This window comes from Larus michahellis, chromosome 3 (assembly GCF_964199755.1).
Source record: "Larus michahellis chromosome 3, bLarMic1.1, whole genome shotgun sequence".
Lineage (NCBI taxonomy): Eukaryota > Metazoa > Chordata > Aves > Charadriiformes > Laridae > Larus > Larus michahellis.
The window spans coordinates 115,991,790-116,013,586 of NC_133898.1; the positions used below are offsets into that span (position 1 = coordinate 115,991,790).

The window sequence follows — 21,797 nt, forward strand, 5'->3', positions numbered from 1 at the left end:
TTTAAAATCAAGAGGATTTTTCCTCAAGTGAAAACAAACAAGAGGTGCTCAGGATGTGCTTTCATAAATTACTGGTTCTGCATAAACCACAAGTAACATATTAAGTCCCATAATTCAATTTTTCTGTCTGCCCTAGACACCAGTCACTTTTAATTCATGGCACTGCATAAGAGAAGCAGCGATCTGGCAGCTGGCAATTATTTTCTTAGCTTTCCCCATCACTACAGACCCAGCAAAACCAGAGGCCAGAGCTCAAGAGTAGAGTTTAAAACTTCTGGAGTTATAGGAAATAATTGTTTTTCCACCAAAGTCAGATGCTCAGACCAGAGTCATCTGATCTCTCTTTATTGGACTGAATTTTTCAATTTTCGGGAGGAAGAGGGGAGGGACGGGAAGCAAGGCTATTTTAAAAAAAAATCTAGCTGTAGGATACAGCAATAGAGAATGTGTTTTCCTTTCTTGCTAGAACCTGGAAAGCTGATCTCTCACACCACTTCTTTCACAAGAAAATGCTATACTGGAGTAGAAAGCTTGAGGGAAACAAAATTAAATGAAGGATGTCATAGCTGACTACTTTATGCTGTAGATTACCACATTTTTTGGCTTGTTATATTTAACTATTACAAATATTTAACAAATATTTGTGCTACAAATATTTACGCACAACAGCACACACTGATAACATGACACTCATTAATTTAACCCATGTATTTAATCATGTTTTATTTATGGTTCTTTCTGCATTTAACCCCCACTGAAGCAAATTTCTATTTTGATCACAGAATGTGTTGCAAAATATTTTGATTACTGCAAATCCATCATCTGCAACTGCGGTGTTAACATTTTGAATGGAGTAGAAATAGATATAGCTTGGCTCAATAGTTTAAACTTGTATCATACCTTGTGAGGCAAAAAATTTAGGTATGTATGCCCTCATCATCAGCTAATATTAGTTCAGATCTACAGCTGTATTTATTTACCCGCTGCTTTTTAGCTGTAAGGCTGTATAACACTGTGATTTCTGCTTATACTTTTATATTCCAGAAACAGAGTGTTCTTTAAAATCAGTATGAAGTACAGAAGAGCTCTATATGAACACATGGGATTTCCCTTCTAGTACCAAGCATTCAGAGCTCTTTTTATTTTGGGGCTTGAAGGGCTTATTTAAAGAACTAAAAAAACCATACAGAATAAAAAGAATTTAAAGAACAAAAAAATAAAATAAAATCAAACCCCGTCATTGCACAACCAAGTTACTATGCATTTTGCCATCACATTATAAGGCAAATAAGAAGTAAAGTTTGTCTTCAGACCCCTCAAACTACCTAACTGCAGTACGTACACTGTGAAGAATCTTCTCTACTTTAGAATTTCAATTGTGCATGACACAGTGAATTAAGAAAAAGTTTCCGTTCTAAGCCAGAAAAAATTAAAAACTTATATTTGAAGTGAAATGTTAAAAAGAAAATGAAAATTATTTAGAAAAACCCTTAAATTCTCAGAAATATACATATGAAAACAACGTATTTTGATTTTTGAAGGACATTAAAAATACAATTCTCTTGGATGCTTCCAGCAAATGTATCCGTGCGACATCCAAAAAACGCATCACTTCCGTTACTGGGATCTCCTCTTTCTCATCTTCCCCCCACAACAAACAGATGAGGAATTCTGCTCCTTAGAACTTTATTCTTCACTGACTTCCCGTCCAAGTGCATGAAAACGGAGCATCTCTATTAGCTACTATAAGTGGATATATATAATGATAAAAATGTCCAACAGAAGACTTTAAAACAAACCATTTGACGTGACTGTCAGTGAAAAGACAGAGTAGACTGCTTTCTTCCAAAGCTCCCTGCAGCAGCCCCTTCTCAAATAACTAAGGTTCTGCTGAAGGTTTTGGGTTTGGTCATAATCTCTTGCCAGCAAGGATATAAAAGCGTATAAAGACACATATTATTTCTTTAAAGTCCTGTTCGAAAATGAAGATCTTTGGAAATACTCCTCTCCATAATTCATAAATTCTTCTGGCAAGTGCAAATGACTCTGACAAGTGCAAATGACCCAGAAACAAACAAGGAAGAGGGAGCTACATTCTCATGTTGTCATACTTGGATGAAGTCGCCTTAAAAAAAAATGTCATAAATGAATAAAAAATGCTGATTAAATGTTGGTAACTGCCACATAAATTACATCTAAATTTGCAAATTACCCATGAGTCACACAAATAGCATTAGGCCAGTCACAGGGTTGTTTTTTTCTCCAGTTCCAAACAATTTCACCAATACTAATATGGAAAATACAAATAATTTTATAAGTGGATAATAAATTTATTGCCGTTATACATTGGGTACCTCCTGTAAGCATTTCAGAGCTAAGATATTGCCACATTCATCAACAAAACTCCAAAACATCAGTGTATTTTCCAGAATTGCTTTACGTTACAAGACAATAGGATTTTCCCAGTTTCCTAGTGCAAAATTAGCACAAAACTATAAATGCCATATCAAAGGGCTCAAACAAAAGGGTAGTTCTGGTTACCTTGTGGTAACAAGACAACAAGCTTCAATTGCTGCAAATTAGTTGTTCCCCTTTCCACTGACTTGCTTCACATCTCTCTTCCTCTACAAATACTTACACAGAAAATTATCACGGATCAGCCGGTGCACAGCTCCCTGTTAGCTCATGATAACTTGTCCCTGGCGTTTGTACGCTCACATTCTATTTGGTGCTTACAGCCACAGCTTATTTCAAAATTGACATATCAATCAATCCATCGCGTACACATACTCACATTTTTGTGCTATTTATTACACAGTGTGACTTGGAAGTCCAGGGAAAAATCAAAATTAAATGAAAAGCAGACTATGCGTGATATACTAAATTACTTTATGTATTTTGATTGCCTTTTTTTTTTTAAATAGAATTTCTCTGCAATATATATTTAAAAAGTAATCCCATTCTTACATTACATATTTTATAGGATACAATGTTGAGTGGACAAACTTACACAAGTCGTATCAGTTAAATACATACAAGCAGCACAATTATAAGAGCAAAACAATTTTTTTTTGTTGCACTATTAGCTTGCTCTTTCATAGGAAGGTTTCAGATATTATACAGTGATGCTTGTGGCCAAAAAAAAATATAGAATTACCATGAACTGCCTTACTGCATTTTAATCAAAAGATAGCAAACTGTTTCCCAAGTCCTTCCCCTCCAATCCCTCATGTTTTAAACTCAGATGTACAGAAATGACCTTACGATACAATGAAAATAACACTTACTCTTTATAAGAATGCATTTTTAGATATAAAGTGCGCAAGAATTGGGAAGGTTTGGGCTAGAGCCGTAAATCTGTCTAATCACTACATCATTACATTCTTACCAGCTGCACTTCTCCAAAAGCCCCTCTTCCAATCACCTTGACAACATCATAGTCTTCAGCTTTCATTTGTAAAGCTCGTATTTTTTCCACAATCTTCTCATCTAGAACAAATCAAATCGAAGTTGTGATAATGCATATATTAGCAGAATACAAGAATTTTCTTTAACATTTTTCATTCAGAGTCAAAACAAGCTATTTTTATTTAATTGTTTAGAGCCTTCTTTGTAATTCTTGAAATCAGCAGTCACGATTAATATCCCCTTTCATTGTTTGGAAACCATTAACCATCTACCTTTAGCTGAACTGTCTTTGGGATTTTGCTGACTCTCATTTCACGCCTCTAATAATCATTCACAAGCTTACAGGAAGACTCTGGTAATGAAAAGAACCAGAGACGCCTATCCTGAATTTTCAGACAATTATTCACTGCCAGACGCCGTGCTGCCAGGATCCACTGAGACTCCACTGATAACGCAGGAGTGTGAAATATCCTGCGCGCACAAAAGCACCGCAGGTGCAACCTGCTCCTACACACCTGGAGGGCTCAGCAGCAGGGATATGGCTTCAGATCCACTCATTCATTCCACAGGAAATATTAATTCAAATTTATGGAAGTTTATGTAACTGCTGACCATCCCAAAGTGCTTTTTAGCATTCACTGCATGTGTAGTTCTACACTGTTTAAAATTAGGTCTACGATGCTCTGTTCAAGTATCCTCTGGTGCAATATTCTGCAGAGAAGCTCTTTCAGTATTTTCCTTGTTGGCAGTTGTGGGAATCTGTAAGGAAAACTAGTGAAATTCTGACCTCTGATAAATTCTAAAAACATGCAGGGTCCTAGACTCTTTAATTTTGTAAACGTATCATGCTATAGTGAATGCATGCCTGGCCAAATGCATTCTAAAAAAATCTATTCTTATTACAAAGACAACGAGAGCAATTAATAGAATCCGTAATACTGGAGGTAATCTTTCTTAAGGTGACAAGCGTTGACGCTGTCCCCACACACGCTTAGAGGAAGAACAAACCAAAGTAAAACAGGTTGGCTGGAGCAAGGCCTCTACCAGGGAAGAGCATGAAATTGTACGAAGAGCCATGGACGCTTATATTCAAAGAGGAGCGGAGGTGTATATTGCGAGATCCCTGTTTAGGCTCAAAGACTGTGGAATTTGATCCCAAGAAAGGCATTAAAGGGGACCTCAGATCTGAACACAGGGAAAAAAAAACAAAACCCAACAATCAGAGAGGTACAGTTAATTCAGTATGACATTAAAGATGACATTGTCAGCGGGGAGTTAATGATAATAGACATCTAGTAAATAGTTTAACCATTCCTGCACATTCATGAAGAGCAACCTGTCAGGCTACAAGCAATCCAGAAGATGCCTAACCATGAAGAACATTTCTTTTGACCCAAGTGAGCAACAAACCCAACCAGGGAGGCACTCTGATCTATTACTCACAAACAAGAACAGGCTGGCCAGGGGTGACAAAGTCTGTGTCAGCCTTGGCTGAAGCAACCTTGAGATGGTGGAATTTAAGACCCTGAGAGAACTGAGGAAGGAAAATAACAGACCTTGGACTTCAGAAGAACAGACTACAGCTTGTTCAGGGAACTCATAGGCAGCATCCCGTGGGAAGCTGCTGTGGAGGGTAGAAGAGTGGGTTGATCTTCAAAGATGAGATGTTCATAGCACAAGAACAGTCTGTTCTAGTTAGCTAGAAATCGGGCAAGCACGGCAGAGTGCCAGCTGGGCTGTACGGGCATCCTCTGCCTCAACTTAAGCACAAAAAGAGAAGGTTTGGAACACGGAAGCAGAGATGGTCTACCCAGCAGGAATCTCCCAGGCTTGCAAGGATGGAACTGGGAAAGCCAAGATCAGCTGGAATTGAAGGTAGCCAGGGCTATGAAGGGAAACAAGAGCCTTTATAAATACACTGGCAATAAAAGAAAGAATAAGGCAAATGCAGGCCTGCTGCTCTTGGTGGAGCAAGAGATCTAGTGCCAAAGGACATGGAGAAGATCAAGATATTCAATGCCTTTTTGAGCTCAGACTTCACTGGCAAGCTGTGCTCGCAGGCCTCCCAGCTCCCCAAAGCTGATAGCGGAGTGTGAGGCAGTGAAGTATCACAGTAGAGGAAGTCATAGTTAAGGACCAATAAAGCAAACTTGACATACACCACGCCATGAGATGACACAGGATGCACCTGAGCGTGCTGAAGGAGCCAGTCAACACCACTACCAGGCTGTTCTCTATCAACTTTGAAAGGTTATGGCAACTTGGGGAGGCTCCTGATGACTGGTAAAGGGCAAACGTCACATCCGTGTTCTAGAAGGACAACAAGGAGGATCCAGAAAACTACAGATTGAAACAGCAACCTAACCTCACTGCCCAGTGTGATCATGGAGCAAATCCTTCTGGAATCCACTTCCAAGCACTTGATGGACAAGAAAGGATGGGACCAGCCAAAAAAGGACCTAAAAAGGACAAACTATATTTGATTAACCTGATTGATTGCCTTCCATGATGAGACGTGTGTCTTGGTGGACAAGGGGAGAGCAGTATACTTCTCCTTTCCTTGACTGTAGAATGACTTTCAACAGAGCATCTCAGAGGATCCTTGTAGCCAAACCAGGCTGACATGAATTGCACAAATAAAATACAAGGTAGGTGGAAAGCTTGCTGGAGTCATGGCCAGTGATTCAAAGTTGATAGACTGGAGGGCAGGGCTCCTCCTAACAGGGACCCAGACAGGATGGGTAAATCAGCTGACAGGAACCTCACAAAGTTCAACAGCAGCAAATTCAGAGTCCTGTAGCTGGGATGGAATGACACCACACAACAACACGGGATGGCACTCACCAGCTAGAAGGCACCTTGAGAAAGAGGACCCAAGAGCCCTGGTGGGCAGCAAGATGAACAAAGAGGAACGAGCAGCAAGCCTCCGCACTGACTGCATACAAGGCTGCATTGGTGAACGCACAGCCAGCGGGTTGAGGGAAGTGATTTTTCCCCTCTGTTTGTCACTTGTGAGACCACATCTGGAATGCTACGTCTAGCTTTGGGCTCCTCGGTGCAAGAAAAATATCAAAACGTTCCCTGGCTGAATGGAAGGCCACCAAGGTGCCTGGAAGGTGAGAGCACATGATGCTCATAGAGAAGCTGAGACAATTGGAATTGTTCAGCTTAGGGAAGTCTTAAATGGTTGGCCTCAACAGAAGTTAAAAGGAGGTTTTACTTCTAAGATGTGCACAGTCAAAGGACAAGATGCAACAGACAAGTTGGAACACTGGAAATCCTGCTTTGTAGGAAAAGAATCCCTACAATTGGGGAACGGAGCAGACTATTTGCTGGAGCTGCAAAACCTCCATCTTCAGAAATTTTCAAAACCCAGCTGCACAAGGACCTGAACGACCTGATCTAACATCAAAACTGGTTTGGCTTTGAGCTGCGAGTTGGAAAAGTTGACATCCAGAGGTCCTTCCCTAACCTGTGGAACACAAAAATGCAACTAAAAATTTCTTCTTCTGAGGAAAAGATTAGGTGTGAGGGAGAGATATTTAAAGGGAAAAAAAAAAAAGTTAATACTGAGGGAAAGAGTCTGCTAGTAAAGTTGTAAGCACAGAGGCAACTAAAACCTCAAAAACAGACAAATCTGCTACATTCAGTGTACCAATAAGACCGTGAAGTACCCCAGAGTGTGAACAGGAAAAGGAGTTGAGAGAATTCTGAGGCTGTTTTCTACAGTGAGTCATGAAAGCTTAGACGGGAAGCATAGAACAGCAACAGTGCTTCACCCACACCAAGTTAATTATTTTGTTCATGATGTGAACTGATTTTGCACTTTGAGAAGGGAAGACTGTGCTTGGAAGCTTACTTAATTGCAGATCAGAAGACAAGGAGGTCAAATGCAAATTCACAGGAAGCAGCAGTAGAGAAGGAATATGAGCACATTGCAAGTCAGAGAGAACGTGCAATTACACGTGTCAACACAATGTTACATCTCACCAGGGAGAGGAATCACTTGAGTTTATTTTCAAATGTTTCTGAGATGTTTCAAATGTTTTCAGATGTGTGAGATGAGATGGCAGGGATTTAAACATGTTGAAAGAGTGTAGTTTTACATAGCTCCATTATTGGTCAAAAACTCACAGGAATACTTCTGCGTTCGAAATGTAATACAGAAATTACAAACAATGTTAATACAGCTTCAGTGAAACTGTTTAAGCACTAAACACTGCTGCTAAGCAGTGAAAAACCCAATAACTTGAAGAAGCAAATGAGATACCAACAGAGGACTTGCTAGTTTTATCATCCCTGTAAAATGCTGAGGATGGAGAAATCCTATTTGCCATATTAAAAGATGAATAGAACAAAATGGAGTATTTCAGTTGGAAGGGACCTACAATGATCATCTAGTCCAACTGCCTGACCACTGCAGGGCTGACCAAAAGTGAAAGCATGTTAATTAAATGCCTTGCCCAAATGCCTCTTGAACACAGACAGGCTTGGGGCATCGATCACCTCTCTAGGAAGCCTGTTCCAGTGTTTGACCACCCTCTCAGTAAAGAAATGGTTCCTAATGTCCAGTCTTCCCTGGTGCAACTTTGAACCATTCCCACGCGTCCTATCACTGGACGCCAGAGAGAAAAGATCAGCATCTTCTGCTCCACTTCCCCTCCCCAGGATGCTGGAGAGAGCAATGAGGTCACCCCTCCTAACTCCTTAAGCTAAGATTTAATAACCTTGGTTTAAAATAATCATCATCATCTAGGGATGCAGGTGTTGTGGAGGTATCAGTTATACATACAGACCGTCTATTTTGTCATAAAATTTAACAGATATAGAACAGATAATCAAAGCATGGAACTAACCTGTAACAAAAAACGGGCTGCCCCAAGGCAAGCTGAGGGAGACCCTGAAGCAATGTCATAATTGCAACATGCTGGATCATATGATTCAGTTCATGTATCACATAACATGTTCTAATTCAAGGTGCAGGAGACCTTTCCAACACTATCCTTTTTAGTAGAGGACTGAATTTTCAGAAGGTTTCACACAGATGAGTTTGTACATTTATGGTATCTGTACGCACAGATACCACAGATTGTATCTTACAGCTTCATGAATTTGCAACAGCATGAAGACCAGAAGAAAAACGTCAGGTTTAAAGGAAGACATTAGATGGAGTCCCCAGCCCCAAAATATAATGGTATCTGTTAAAAATATTGTGACATTTGAGTAAAAGTCCTAAAATGTGAGAATGTCCCCACCTGTGACTCAGGTTTCTTCATTAACACAGGAAGGACCAGGAATGCTGGACAGCAAGAGTGTTTAAAGACAGCTTTTGATTTACGGCTTGAAAATGGCACTATAACCTTTAAACAAATGAAGCTTCACTTTCTGAAAGGGCAGAGTGTTTGGATCAGTCACTGACAGCTGGCAGCAAGAATGTGGCTGAAGGTTACAAGTGCTTGTGAAAATGGAATAAATACCTGACTAGAAGAGTGAAGGGGGGTGGGGACGAAGAGAAAACCAAGCATTTCTGCTCTTTCGGGGGGGCGGGGAGTTCATATCCAGGTTATTTTCTTAAAAGTTAAAAAGAACATGTATCAGGCAGTCCTGGGGTGTGTATATATGGGGAATAAAAATGCAAGGGAGCACAATTTTATCCCCACAGAGCAGACACAGTCAGTCAATGAGTGCTGCCATGGAGTACATTAAGTCAAAAGTTGCTGCCCTAGGCAAAAGTCTGGCCAGAAGTTAAACTGAAGTACAGCCAGGAAGTGCTGCAATCCCGCACCCGCCCAAAACCAAACAAAAAAGCACAACAGAAAGACTGAAGTAATTAGGGGTGCATACATAATATCTGGTCAAAGGTGTGTGAGGAACAAGAAGCTGCTGGAGACCTTGCAGAAGCAGCAGAAACTAGAAGGCATAGCTCCAGACAGGCTAGCACTTCCCCCTCCAGAGAAAAGAAACAGGAACACAAGAAGTATTTTGTCTTGCATAGACGAAAGGAGCGGAAGATAGGGAAACAGAAAGCGGCAGTCCTCTGACTTGCAGAGGACACATCCTGAGTTAATGAAAGTAAGCCTGATGGCAGAACTGAATTGCTTTGTATCTATAACGAATCCAAATGGAAAAGTGGTTAATAACGCTGACATACAACTTGTTTATATATCTAAGGCATCTAAAAACTGTGGCTCTAATTCATGCTCTTCTTGGGAAAAGTTTCTTATTTGATACCTCTCCCACAGCTACTCTTACCAAACAGCATCATTAAGAATGGAACCAGAGCCCAACCTGCTGAGATGTCTGCAAAGGCCTGGCAAGGAGTGGCCTTCAAGAAGCAAAGAGAAAACCAGAGGGGCAATTAGCTCCTTAACTCAATGTAAGTTCTACAGTGCATTATATTTCTAAGATTCTTCTTAGCATCTGACATTTCGTCTGTGTCACTGCCAGGAAGCGTGGAGCACAGAGAATCACAGTCATGGTAGGCATTAACACCGTACCAGGGAGCGCATTTCTGTTGGTAATCACATGGCCGGCACATGATTCAGCAACTGCAAGCAACACAACAAAATGTAAGGGAAGGAACCAGAACTATTATTTTTGCAAGAAGTTAAGATTAAAAGATAAATCTTCTAAGTAAGCAGTGTCTGCTTGGAGAGGAAAATGTCAAAAGCAACTTCCGAGGAAGTTTATTTGGGGGGTTGGCAAAGCTGCTGCATAAGTGACACACCTGTGCTAAACGTTCCTTCTACTGTAAATACGTCCATTGCTATTACGCTCTAGAAGTTTGACAACTTCCAAAATGTCAGCAAACATTTTAAGAATGGAGGTTTCCAATTTTCGAGTGATGCTGGATAATGCATAGGAAGTCATCAATCCATTTAGGGAGGCAAGGCTTCTGGATGGTACCAGGCCTGTTGATGGCACGACTCCCTGTGCTGCTGTTTGGACTTCCTCAAAATCCATTCTTCATGCCCTTCTATTCCTGCTGATAAGATTATAAATGAGGAAATATTTTTAACTGTTGTTTAAAACTGTTGCTTAATTATCTGCTCCCAGAAGTTAAAGCAGCTAACAGGCTATGTAGTACCTGCATGGGATACCACCAAAAAAGGCACAAGCCACTAAGACATGATTCAACACTTGGCAAATCTCAGATGGCAGAAAAAGGGACTTGCAAGCATTGACTCAACCTGTTGTCACAGCCTAGATGACAGAAGAGGAAAAGACAAGACACCAAGAAAGATCTGTTATACCAAGCCCATGCTGGAAAGCTCAAGCTTCTTTTGTAAAATAAGCAAGCCAGTTTTTGCTCTCAGAGGACTATGAGATTCCTCTCATTGTTTTGGGAAATAAATATTAGGTTACACTTTCCTGTCCCATGCACACTCGAAAAAAGCAGCAATTTAACCAGAATCCTAAGAGTTGATTAAAGCAATACAGAAGACTAAAAACGAATGGTAGTAATATATGAGATACTCTGTGTGCCTCTTCTAATAAATACATGCTCTACTTTGGTTCAGTGCCTTAAAGAAAGTGGTAAGAAATCAGAAGAGTAAGGGAAAGCAGGCAATGAAAAGGTTTCTTGCATATTAAACACATGAAGATGCTGCTTCTGCAGAGTAGTCACGGAAACAGGGTATACCAAACTACTATGGTACGGGCAACTAATAAATTGTAGCTTTGTGAAATGAGTTAAGACATTTGAGTTTTAGCTTGAAACTAGGAGTTGAGCTAAATATCAATTACCGTCTCAGCTGAGACACAAACTATTTAAGTTTTAAATTAAAATAAGCTATTAATAAAACATTAACCTGATTAGCAATGACTTGCAGTAGATCTAAAGCAGGGTGTATCCACACTCCTGGGAATATGGCAGAAAAAATACATATTTCCTTCTCAAAGTGTTATTGTGGAAGAATTAAGTGATGAAATTGACTGCAAGTGTGATGATTATTGCAGTGTTCTCCACAACTTTTGAAGATTTGTGTAATATAGATTAAAACAATCGTAAGCAACAACCCCGCCTCAGCTGCTTCACTTTGCAGTACCGAGTGCTAACTCCGAGGACAGCCCCACCACCTTCCCACGGTTGCCTCAGGAAGCCTTGAGGAGGGACGCAAGCTCCAGGCTCCCCGCACCAACCGCTCACCAAGGTCTGTCAGAACCTTTTGGATAATAATTCTCATCTAGGCATTTGCTACAGCTCTTCAGATGCTGAGAAAAATCAGAAGAGACAAGAACTCGCTGTTCCCTAAACCTAAGAGAGAAACAACTTACTGTTCCATAAATTCTCAATACAATCCCCAACTCTTCTTCCAAGTTCAAGGTAGCAAGAGGCTTCAGCCAGCACGTGTACGCTCTTCCTTTCCACTGATAATTGCTACTCTCAGAACAGTTTCTGAAGAGACATGGGCTATGGGGTTCAGCAACTTTAAATCACATAAAATGGCAATGCCAGTAAGAACCCAATTGTCCTCCTGTTTTTTCCTGCACCCGAGCAGCTCCCTTTGTCCTGGCACAAATATCAGTGAAGCAAAATGAAAGTCAGAAACTGGTCTTTGCTTCTCTTTTGCCTGAGTGGTTTTAACACGAAGAAACCGACAAACCAAGGACCCCACTCTTTGCATTAATTCTGCGCAGTTCCTCAATCTGGTTCATAACAAACCACACAAACACCTATGTCGGAAAGGACTTTGAAACAAATTGCTGTGGCAGGACTAATGCAGTTGCAATGCTGAAACATTACCAGCTTCAAATGTTTACAAAAGTCTTATTTCAGAAATTTTTTTTTTTTTAAAGTGTAAATCACAGAAGCTATGCAGCACTATTTTTCTTTCTCTCTCAGGCAGTGTGGAAACAGGAGAGGGGTTACATGGGTGATTCTTGAGAGAGATGCACGGCCTCACGACATGTGAGCCAAAATAGTCAGCTCTTAAATGCCCTTTTTTTTTTTTTTGCAGTTCAACAGGTGAAAACTCTTCTTTAACTACAGTGAATTTTTTTGTAACACATCCCAGAATTTTTTTTAACTAGAGTCTGCCTATTTCAACTATAAAGTGTCATCTGATTTAAAAAAAAAAAGCAATAATAAAATTGTGAAGTGGAGTATATTTTTGGGTTTCTGACATTGCTGGGAGCCTGCAGGCCGCATCAGATGCTTAGTAATATTTACTACAACAATAAGAAAGAAGCTGGAGTAGGAGAAGGAGCAACAGCCTTCAGAAAAGGGAAGACAGCCAGCAAGAATGTTCATGGGCTACAGGAAAAAAAACCCAAAAAATTCTTCCCAAGGTTAAATTGTTTTCCCATAATTGCTATTTTTAATAGCTAGATTCCATAAGCCACTGGTCTTCTGATCAGAAAAAGGCTTCCAATTTTGCCCTAGTGCAAAAATAGTATTTTAATGTAAAGGCAAATCTGAACAGCTCATAAAAGTTATGATACTGTCATTTACATAATTTTCACATTTGCTGTACATAGGGCTTTGCCCTCACATCACACTTACCATGCACAGTTGGAGGTAACAAAAATTACTTAAAATGCTGTTTCTGACCCTTTCTTTCATAAATAACTGCTTGAATACCTTTGAACTCAAACACAAAAATCTCAAGCTACGTCCCTCCTAATCTGCTGTTTCTTATTTATTCTGTTTTCACTGACTTTTCTAAATGAGACTTTACTGGCCACCGTAAAGCTGTATGCCCAGCTACGGAGCTCTGCTAAACCTCACGGAGAAGCGCTGAATTCCAAACATAAGAACTCACCACAAGTGACTACACCGGCCACCATTTAACTGAGGAGCATGAGTGGATATTCAAGTGGACCCCAGAGCAACGGTGGGCAGGCACACACAGCTCTTACCAGTAAAGAATCAGAAGAAAAGTTGCTGGTAAGACTGCATCTGCAGTAACCTTGATATACGCAATAGAAAAGTTTTGTTTCTTTTTAAAAAAATAGTATCTCAAAATAAGCTCACCACAAAGCACAGTTGTTCCAAGAAGGCTTACTCACTGCAACTTACATTTTAAAGCAAATACTACCCGATTTTTACACAAAAAAAAAAATGTTGTTTGTATACATGGATAGAAAACACTTTAAGAAGACAAAACAGAGCTACTCTCATCTAAATCTTCCATTTTCATATGCTCAATAAACTCCAAGATCCTGCCTATAATTAATTTGGGGAGAATCACAAACATTTACAACAAAGGTCCAAAAATGCACCAAGAGATTTCAAGGTATAATAATTTAGTTTTTAAAATCAACAGAAGGCTTCTCTGTTAGATTAAATAAGACTGTATATACAGTGTTGACATTTTGAGTAATTAATTTCTAATAATAATAATTACATAATAACAGGGATATGCTTTGCAAATTACATCACTGGGCATACTTAAGATAAAAAAATAACATAAAGGGATTTTTTCAACTGTAGTTGGAAAAATTACAATCTACAGCTGGTATATTCCAACATATTTTCAGCAATACAATGACTCCCCAAAATGAAAATTCTCAGTAATCAATGGTCCTCCAAAGCCTTCTGAATATAGAAGCTCAGAGTTGTAAAAATTAGTAAAATGAAAATCAGCAATGCATTTCTGACCACTCATCTTCCCATGACTGAGATCACAACAATGTCATTGTTTAAGGGCCACTTGCAACTTACATCTATTTAGGAAGTTATCAATGTTCTTGTTCTTCCTCAGCGCTGGATAATCCAGATCAAGGACCAAAGAATTCAAGCCATCCTGAGAAGAAACAAAAATAAGTTAATTGAGTTCTAAAATCATAACTAACAACTTTTTTTAAAACTACTACGCTGAGATGGATTATGTATTATTCAAGCATGCATTACATTCCTAGTAGGCAAATCAAACAAGCTCTCAAGGATGTTTATAAACCAGTCACCGCAAAGGAGCTAAAACACAGTGACTGGCTCCAAGTTGGTCTATAAACAGTACAGATACTTTACCACTGATTAGTGGCACTGGGACTTAAACTGGAGTGGTAGTTTTAATCTTGACCAGTAATCTTACTCATTAAACACTGATTTAAAATACTTAGTTCAGTCAATCTGCTTTTCTTATTTCCATTACACTTTTCCTGCATATTAAAAAAACTTTATGTTTGTATTATCCGTATTATTGCTTTCATCACATTCTCTCTACCTTCTCATTCTGGATATTCAAAAACCAACCGCATATTTTTCTTCTTGGAAGCAAGACGTGACCTAAAGTTAAGATAATTCACCACACAATTCAAGCTCACAAGACCAGATTACTTTTTCGAAGTGTCTCAACAGAAGACAAGCCAGAGGTCTACATGCCGTTCTGCTACCAATTATCAATGTCTCTGTAGAGAACAATTGAGACCTCTTAAAATGGCAAGGGATGAGATCACCAACATCTAACTAAAAATAGTATTTGAAACGCCTGTTACAAGACTCAACTCAATTCCACCTTTCAGCAACCTAGAAAAACTTAAAAAAAATTACTCTTCAAAACACACAGCCCTTTCCAGTTACAGAAGGACAAACAAAAATAAAAATTAGTTTCAGATACTAAATGGAGACAGAGACGCCATTCATACTCAGCATCTGCAGTGTTCTGCCTGAACCGGTAGTTTTGCTCATTGCTCTAAGAACAAAATCCGGAGATTGTTTCTTCAGGTTTTTGAGCCTCGACAGGGCATCACACAGATTTAAGGCAGAGACCACATCACTTTTGTTAATAGGCAGCCAATAGAACTAGACAGCTTTTCAGTCTTCTTAATAACTGAGGCTATAGCTAAGAACCTGAAGATTTTGTGTTTATTTTCTTAATGTATCTGGGAAGGGATCATTTCTGAGCAAATCTCAATAAAATTATTATACTCATTCTAATAATATATCTACTTGGATAGAGTTAAAGGCAACACCCAAGATTATCAAATACCTTCTGAATGCCAGATTGTCCTAAATACACACCCAGAGATAAGTCTACCTCATCTGTGGAGACATCACTTTTCACCACAAAAAACCCATTAATGATTAACAACATTTTCAAAATTAAGAGATTCAATTGCCTTTTTGTTTTTTGGTTTTTTTTAACTCCTAACAAATGAAAGTGTCTTGGGAAGCATGAATAGCAGCCATTAGACCACATGGAAAACAGAACTTGCTCAAGAAATACCCATTCGAAGCCATTCTTGACAGGCTGGAGAAGTGGAGAGAGAGTATCACACAGTTCAACAAGGGGAAATGCCACGTCCTGCACCTGGGCAGGAATAACCCCAGGTGCATTTGCGCAATCTCCTACACAGAAGCTTGCCTTACTATTTGTTTTAAATTGATAGAAAAACATTATTAGCATCTCACTAGGATCACCCATTACAAGAGTATTACATTTATTATATTTGACATAACTATTATAAAACATCAGAGCCACACAGACGCATTAAAACACTGCATAAAGCATAAAACTCAAAAAAAGGTGAAAATTCAAAGAGGTCCATCCCAAGAAACAGGAAATCAAGCAAAGGCGGCAGGAGGCCTGCATGAATAAGTCAGGAGCTCCTCACTGAACTCAGACATGAAAAGGAAGCACAGAAGAGGTGGAAGAAGGGGCAAGTGACCCAGGAGGAGGACAACCGATTGTGCAGGGATAGGGTTAGGAAAGCCAGGGCTGACCCAGAGGTGAATCTGGTGAAGGATGTGAAGGGCATCAAGAAAGGGTTCTGCAAGTACATAAGCAACAAAAGGAAGACTAGGGAATACGTGGGAAAGCTGCTGAATAGGGCAGGGGAGCTGGTAACAAAGGACATGCAAGGTACCCAATGCCTTCTTTGCCTCAGCCTTTACTGGTAAAACCAGCCTTCAGGAATCCCAGGCACCTCAGACCAGAGGAAAAGTCTGGAGCTCAGAAGACTTGGTGAAGGAGGACCAGGTGCCAAGACTGAGTGCTCCTGGACCAGGAGCACTGAAACAAACTGGACATGCAGCAGTTCGTGGGCCCTGATGGGATCCACCCGTGAGTGCTGAGGGAGCTGGCTGATGCCATTAAGAGGCCACTCTCAGTCTTCGAAAGATAATGGCAACTGGGAGAGGTGCCTGAAGACTGGAAAAGGGCAAACATCACTCCTGTCTTCAAGAACAACAAGGAGGAAGATTCAGAGAACTGCAGGCGGGCCAGCTTTACCTCAGTGCCTAGAAGGTGATGGAGAAAATGCTCCTGAAAACCATTTCCAAACACACAGAGAACAAGATGGCACTGGGAGTCGTCAGCATGGATTTACGAAGGTGCTGTCATGCTTGGCAAGCTGATAGCCTTCTACGATTAAGTGACTACAGTGGTGAACAAGGAGAGATCAGAGGATCCTGTTTACCTCAATATTGTTAAGACTTTTGATACTGTCCTTCATAACATCCTGATAGACAAGGTGACAAAGTATGGGTTAGATGAATGAAGTGGATTAAAAACTGCCTGAAAGACTAGGCCCAGAAGATTGTGATCAGTGTCACAAAGTCCAGTCAGAAGCTAGTCACTAGTAGTGCACCCCAGCACTCAACAATGAGGCCGGTAGTTTACCCTCTTCATTACACCTGCTGTGCCCTGCAGCAATACAAAACTGGGGGGAGTGGCTGACACAGCAAAGGATTGTGCTGCCATTCAAAGGGACCTCAACAGGCTGGAGAGCTGCACAGAGAGGAACATCACAAAGTTGAACAAGGGGAAATGCCAAGTCCTGCATCTGGGGAGGAATAACCCCAGACACCAGGTACAACCTGGGGCCTGACAAGCTGGAAAGCAGCTTTGCAAAGAAGAACCAGAGGGTCCTGGTGGACAACAAGCTGACCATGACCCAGTAATGCACCCCCACAGGAAAAAACGGCCAACAGCATCCTGTGCTGCACTAGGGAAGGCATTGTCAGCAGGTAAAGGGAGGTGATCCTTCCTCTCTACTCAGCACTGGTGAGGCCACACCTGGAATGCAGTGTCCAGTCCTGGACTCCCTAAACTAAGAAAGGCAGGGACTTACTGGAGCAAGTCCAGCAAAGGGCCATGAAGATTAAGGCACTGGAGCATCTCTCGTAAGAGGAGAGGCTCAGAGAGCTGGGACTCTTCAGCCTGGAGAAGAGAAGACTCAAAGCAGGGGATCTCATAAATATGTATGAGCACCTAATGGGAAGACATGAAGATAAAGTAGTGCACACTGACAGGACAAGAGACAATGGGCACAAGGTAAAAAGTATGAAATTCCAACTGAACACAAGAAAACACTTTTTTCCCTGTGAGGGTGGTCAAGCGCTGGAGCAGGTTGCCCAGAGAGGTTGTGGACTTCCCCATCAGTGGAGATATTCAAAACCTGACTGGATGCGGTCCCGGGCAACCTACTCTAGCTGGTCCTGCGTTGAGCAGGGGTGTTGGTCGAAGTGATCTCTAGAGGTCCTTGCCAATCTCAACCATTCTGTAATGTAGCACCTACAATATTTCCAATGCCGCATAGAGAAAAAGTAGAATTTTACTCCTGAATCTATGTAACATGAACTGTGTCATAAAGGTCCTATATATCACATTTTAGAACTTCCTTAAAAAAAAAACCAAAACATAAAGCACTGTTAATAAGCAAAAAGGGAAGTCAATGAAGAAGACACACTATCAACTGTTAGTTACTTTAAGAACAACATTTATAGGCATTATTTCAGTCTCAACCATAACTGTTCCTGCAAGACCCACTGTGGATAAAGGAGTGATGCAGTGGGACATCATACTCGTCTTCAGAGGGACAGAAGACTTAGTACCTATCCTTAAAATTTGATGATATTCTTAGAAAAGACACAATAAAACTAAAACAAAGTAACAAAGTTGTTAAATTCTGGATTAGTCATTGCCTGAATCGCACAGGAACTTCCCAATAACCTGGACAAATCCCGCGGAAACTACACTGACTTGAGGTGACTTCCTGTAAAATAACGTAATAGAATCTGTAATACTAAACTCTTTATTTAGCAAACACTGCCTTCCAAAAAAGGATATCTCATTCTGTAGCACAGTGTGTCAGCAGAAATACGGATCTTCATCTTGCAACATGTAAAAAAGGACCATACGGAGTTGCCTGATGGAGAACAGCTGGGCCATCTTTTAAGATTTTACCCAGCACAATGGTAACAAACTCAGGTCCAATTTGCTGGTAGTTTGCACACAGCAAACTACACAGTCCAACACTGAATGTGACTTGAAGCTATGCTTTGATTAATATATTTGCGGTATAACTGCATTAACATATGAGTGTAGTTTACAGTAGCAAAATAAGAGTCATTCTTACTCTTTAGAATCCCTTAATGTGATTAGAGTTTCACAATTGGTCCTGAGCATATTTTTACTGATGAATTACAGTTCTTGTTTCTACCGTACATATTCAAAAATAGAAACTAGTTCTCCAGGGCTCTGAGCACCTTCTTACTCTGTTTCTCTCTTCACAGTCTACTGCTTTATTTATCACTCCTTTTACATTCATCTTTCATATCTATTGAAACTATATTTTAATGATGACTAACAACCGGATAGACATTTTAAGGGAGATGTAAAAGCACTCTGCTAACACAAACCAATAAGGCATATTTTTGGGGGGGAAGAAAGGTGAGACCACACCTGATATTTTAATGCTTTTCATGGAAAGGTATTCTAGAGGTTGACCAAGTAAAACATTTATACTATGCTCTACTTATATCTTATGCACAAAGTCAGGGAAAAGAATAAAGTTATCATCCCTAACAGACATTTTAGTAAAGTAGGATTACAAGGTCCAAAACAACCATAACTTCCAATTTAAACTGAGCTGTATATTGTAATTTCAGATGTCACTGTTTTTTCCCCCCCGTGTCATTCCAATTCCACAGCCCTTTTGTGGGCTATAAAAACTAAAGAATCATATTTGCAGCTAATTTTTATATTAGCTCTTTCGGTCTCCTTTTCATGGACTTCTGGTAACAATTTTCGCAAGCAGCTATTAATGAACTGAAATTTGAGGACAGAGCAGCTGCCTATTCTTAACGATTTGGAAGTGTCCTAACTCTTCAGGACAGTCAGCTACAGCTGGCGTCAGGGTGGTGATTAGTAGCAGCATCATGAGGAATAGAAAGAGCGTCAATTTTTTTTTTTTTTATCCCTGTGAACAAACCTTATTATCATACTCTTTTAAAGACAAGATTTCAAGCTCTTGAACATAATTTTAAGGTAAGGGATTTCAAGTTCATATCAACATGTAGTTTATGAAAGACTTGTCTTGCACATTAGCATTTTGTGAAAAGGTGTTTCCTTAAAGCTTTACATTTTCATTAAAAGGCCTAGTTTACATTACTTAACACGAAAATTGCACTTCAATTAAGAAGCTGGGTCAAAAGATAAGACAGTAAAAAAGACTGTTCAAACTGAAAAGAAGTAATCCAGGAAATGACATCTCCTCTGTCTAGGCCTCACAGATAAGTCACTTCAACCAGGAAATATGTTATTAAAGTGATTTCACTGTTCGCTTCCTCTTTCTGCTGTTACAAAAGGCTCAGAAGCTAACAGGCCAGAAATAGCAGCTTCCAAACAAACGCACCATTGGCAAAGACAGCTCTGCCCCCATCAAAACCCTTTTGCTAATGGCAAATGTGCTAAAATGTTCTCCACAGATTGTTTTCCAAGAGAAACGTCCAAACTTGATATTTTTGCAACACCCTCCTACACCAGGAGAAAAGTTCCTCGTCACTCTGGCCGCAGCCACCGCCTTTAGGGACAACATGGAACCTGGCTTTCCCAGCGAGCAGCTTGTACTGTTGCAGACCTGAATGAATTGAAGAAAAATCAGGCAAGAAAAGTTCAGGAGATACAAGAACTAAATGTTTATGGTCTTCTCTCACAAAAGGGGCAGTAATAAGAAAAAATAATGGTAGCTTCTAAATAGCAAGCTCAATGTTAATTCCAAGCAATCCCACTGAAGCCTTCACCAAATCAAACCACGCTGTGCCGATACCATTTTCTGAAATTAAAATAGATATTTGAACCTGTCTAACACTGATATGTACATGTAAACTCCACAGGATGTCACAACAGCTTTGGCTCCTTCAATTTATTCCTCACTTTCATGATGAGCAGAAAGTAAAACTCAAGAACAAAAAGTAAAGACAGCTGAACAGAAGAGGTATCAGTAGCTCCAAGAAACAGTTCATAATCCTGCAGTAACTGGAAAATGTAAGAAGCCTGATCTTGTGAAAAATGTCCCTGCCACGGCAGAGGGATTGGACTAGATGATCTTTCAAGGTCCCTTCCAACCCAAACCCACGTGAGTCTATGAAAACTTCACTAAACTATTACATATAAGAAAACCAAAACACTATTCCTTTCCCCTTCCAAATCCTCAAATAAAATTTAATAAAATATGCTGCAATGGAAAGTAAGGATAGAAATATCTGTAACTTCAGATTACATTTTTCTAGTTTGACCTACATCTTTTTTAAGGCAGAACTTCCTAAACCCATGCACCCAGGAACTGACCATCTAATGACTCTTCACCAGGATTAAACCCTCACTATAGTCTTCCATATGCCAAATGGACCCTTAATTAATTCTGGTCTTTCCTGAGCAACTACTTCTTTCCAGATCACAGAAGTTACCTTTGGATAAAGGCTAACAGCTCAGCAAGAGCGTACAATATGATAAACAACTCAAAGGTCATATGCAAGGTAAATACACCATTTTCCCAAGCTTATCCTACTCTGTGATCATTAGGATATGTTGCAATTCATTTTTCTCTTACTTAAGTGTCATTAGTACATGAAGGAATAATTCAGGGCATGATAATGCAGCCCACACTTACTGTTGGGAGGTCTTGCTATTCTAGAAGTTCTTTAATAGTTCTACATTAATTAACAGATTTAAGTTTTAATAGTATTAGGTATATACAGTTCTGATACCTATAAGCAGCTGCTGTCCAGAAGTAACTATGTAGATACTTAACAAGGTTTTACTTACAATCTGATTTCTGTATATGAAGGTAAACACATATTGAAATCATCTAAATGACAGAAATGATTTTAATGTTGTCAGCTATTGAATAAATGCAAATTTTTCTTCATCGTAAAAGCAATACTCCTCAAGGACCAACATCTCATGTGCTACATCCTACATGCATATTTTAATGGTTTTATGCTACCTTGCTATTTGAAAGGCACAGGGTCCAACTGTTCCAATATAACGATAGGATAGTAACAGACAAAAAATAGCTTCATCCTTAAACACTAACAAAAGAATAATCACAAAATTGTTCAAGATGCAACAAGAAGAAAATTAGGGAGTAATGCTATGGAACAGCAGAAGCATGACAATAGAGATCAGAAAGGCAAAGGTGCATAATGAGTTGTAGTTTAC

The 21,797-nt window shown here is 39.8% G+C and overlaps 1 protein-coding gene across 5 annotated transcripts in view; it reads right to left on the bottom strand.

Annotated features, from left to right (window-relative positions):
- The window catches only part of ROCK2 (Rho associated coiled-coil containing protein kinase 2), a 100,130-nt gene that overhangs the window by 40,860 nt on the left and 37,473 nt on the right, over positions 1-21,797 (bottom strand). For all 5 annotated transcript variants that reach the window (XM_074581854.1, XM_074581850.1, XM_074581853.1 and 2 more), the window contains 2 exons: positions 14,075-14,156; positions 3,389-3,489 (listed from right to left, as the gene is read on the bottom strand). In XM_074581854.1, coding sequence (XP_074437955.1) covers positions 3,389-3,489; positions 14,075-14,156 — 183 coding nt within the window. The remainder of the gene's footprint in view (positions 1-3,388; positions 3,490-14,074; positions 14,157-21,797) is intronic.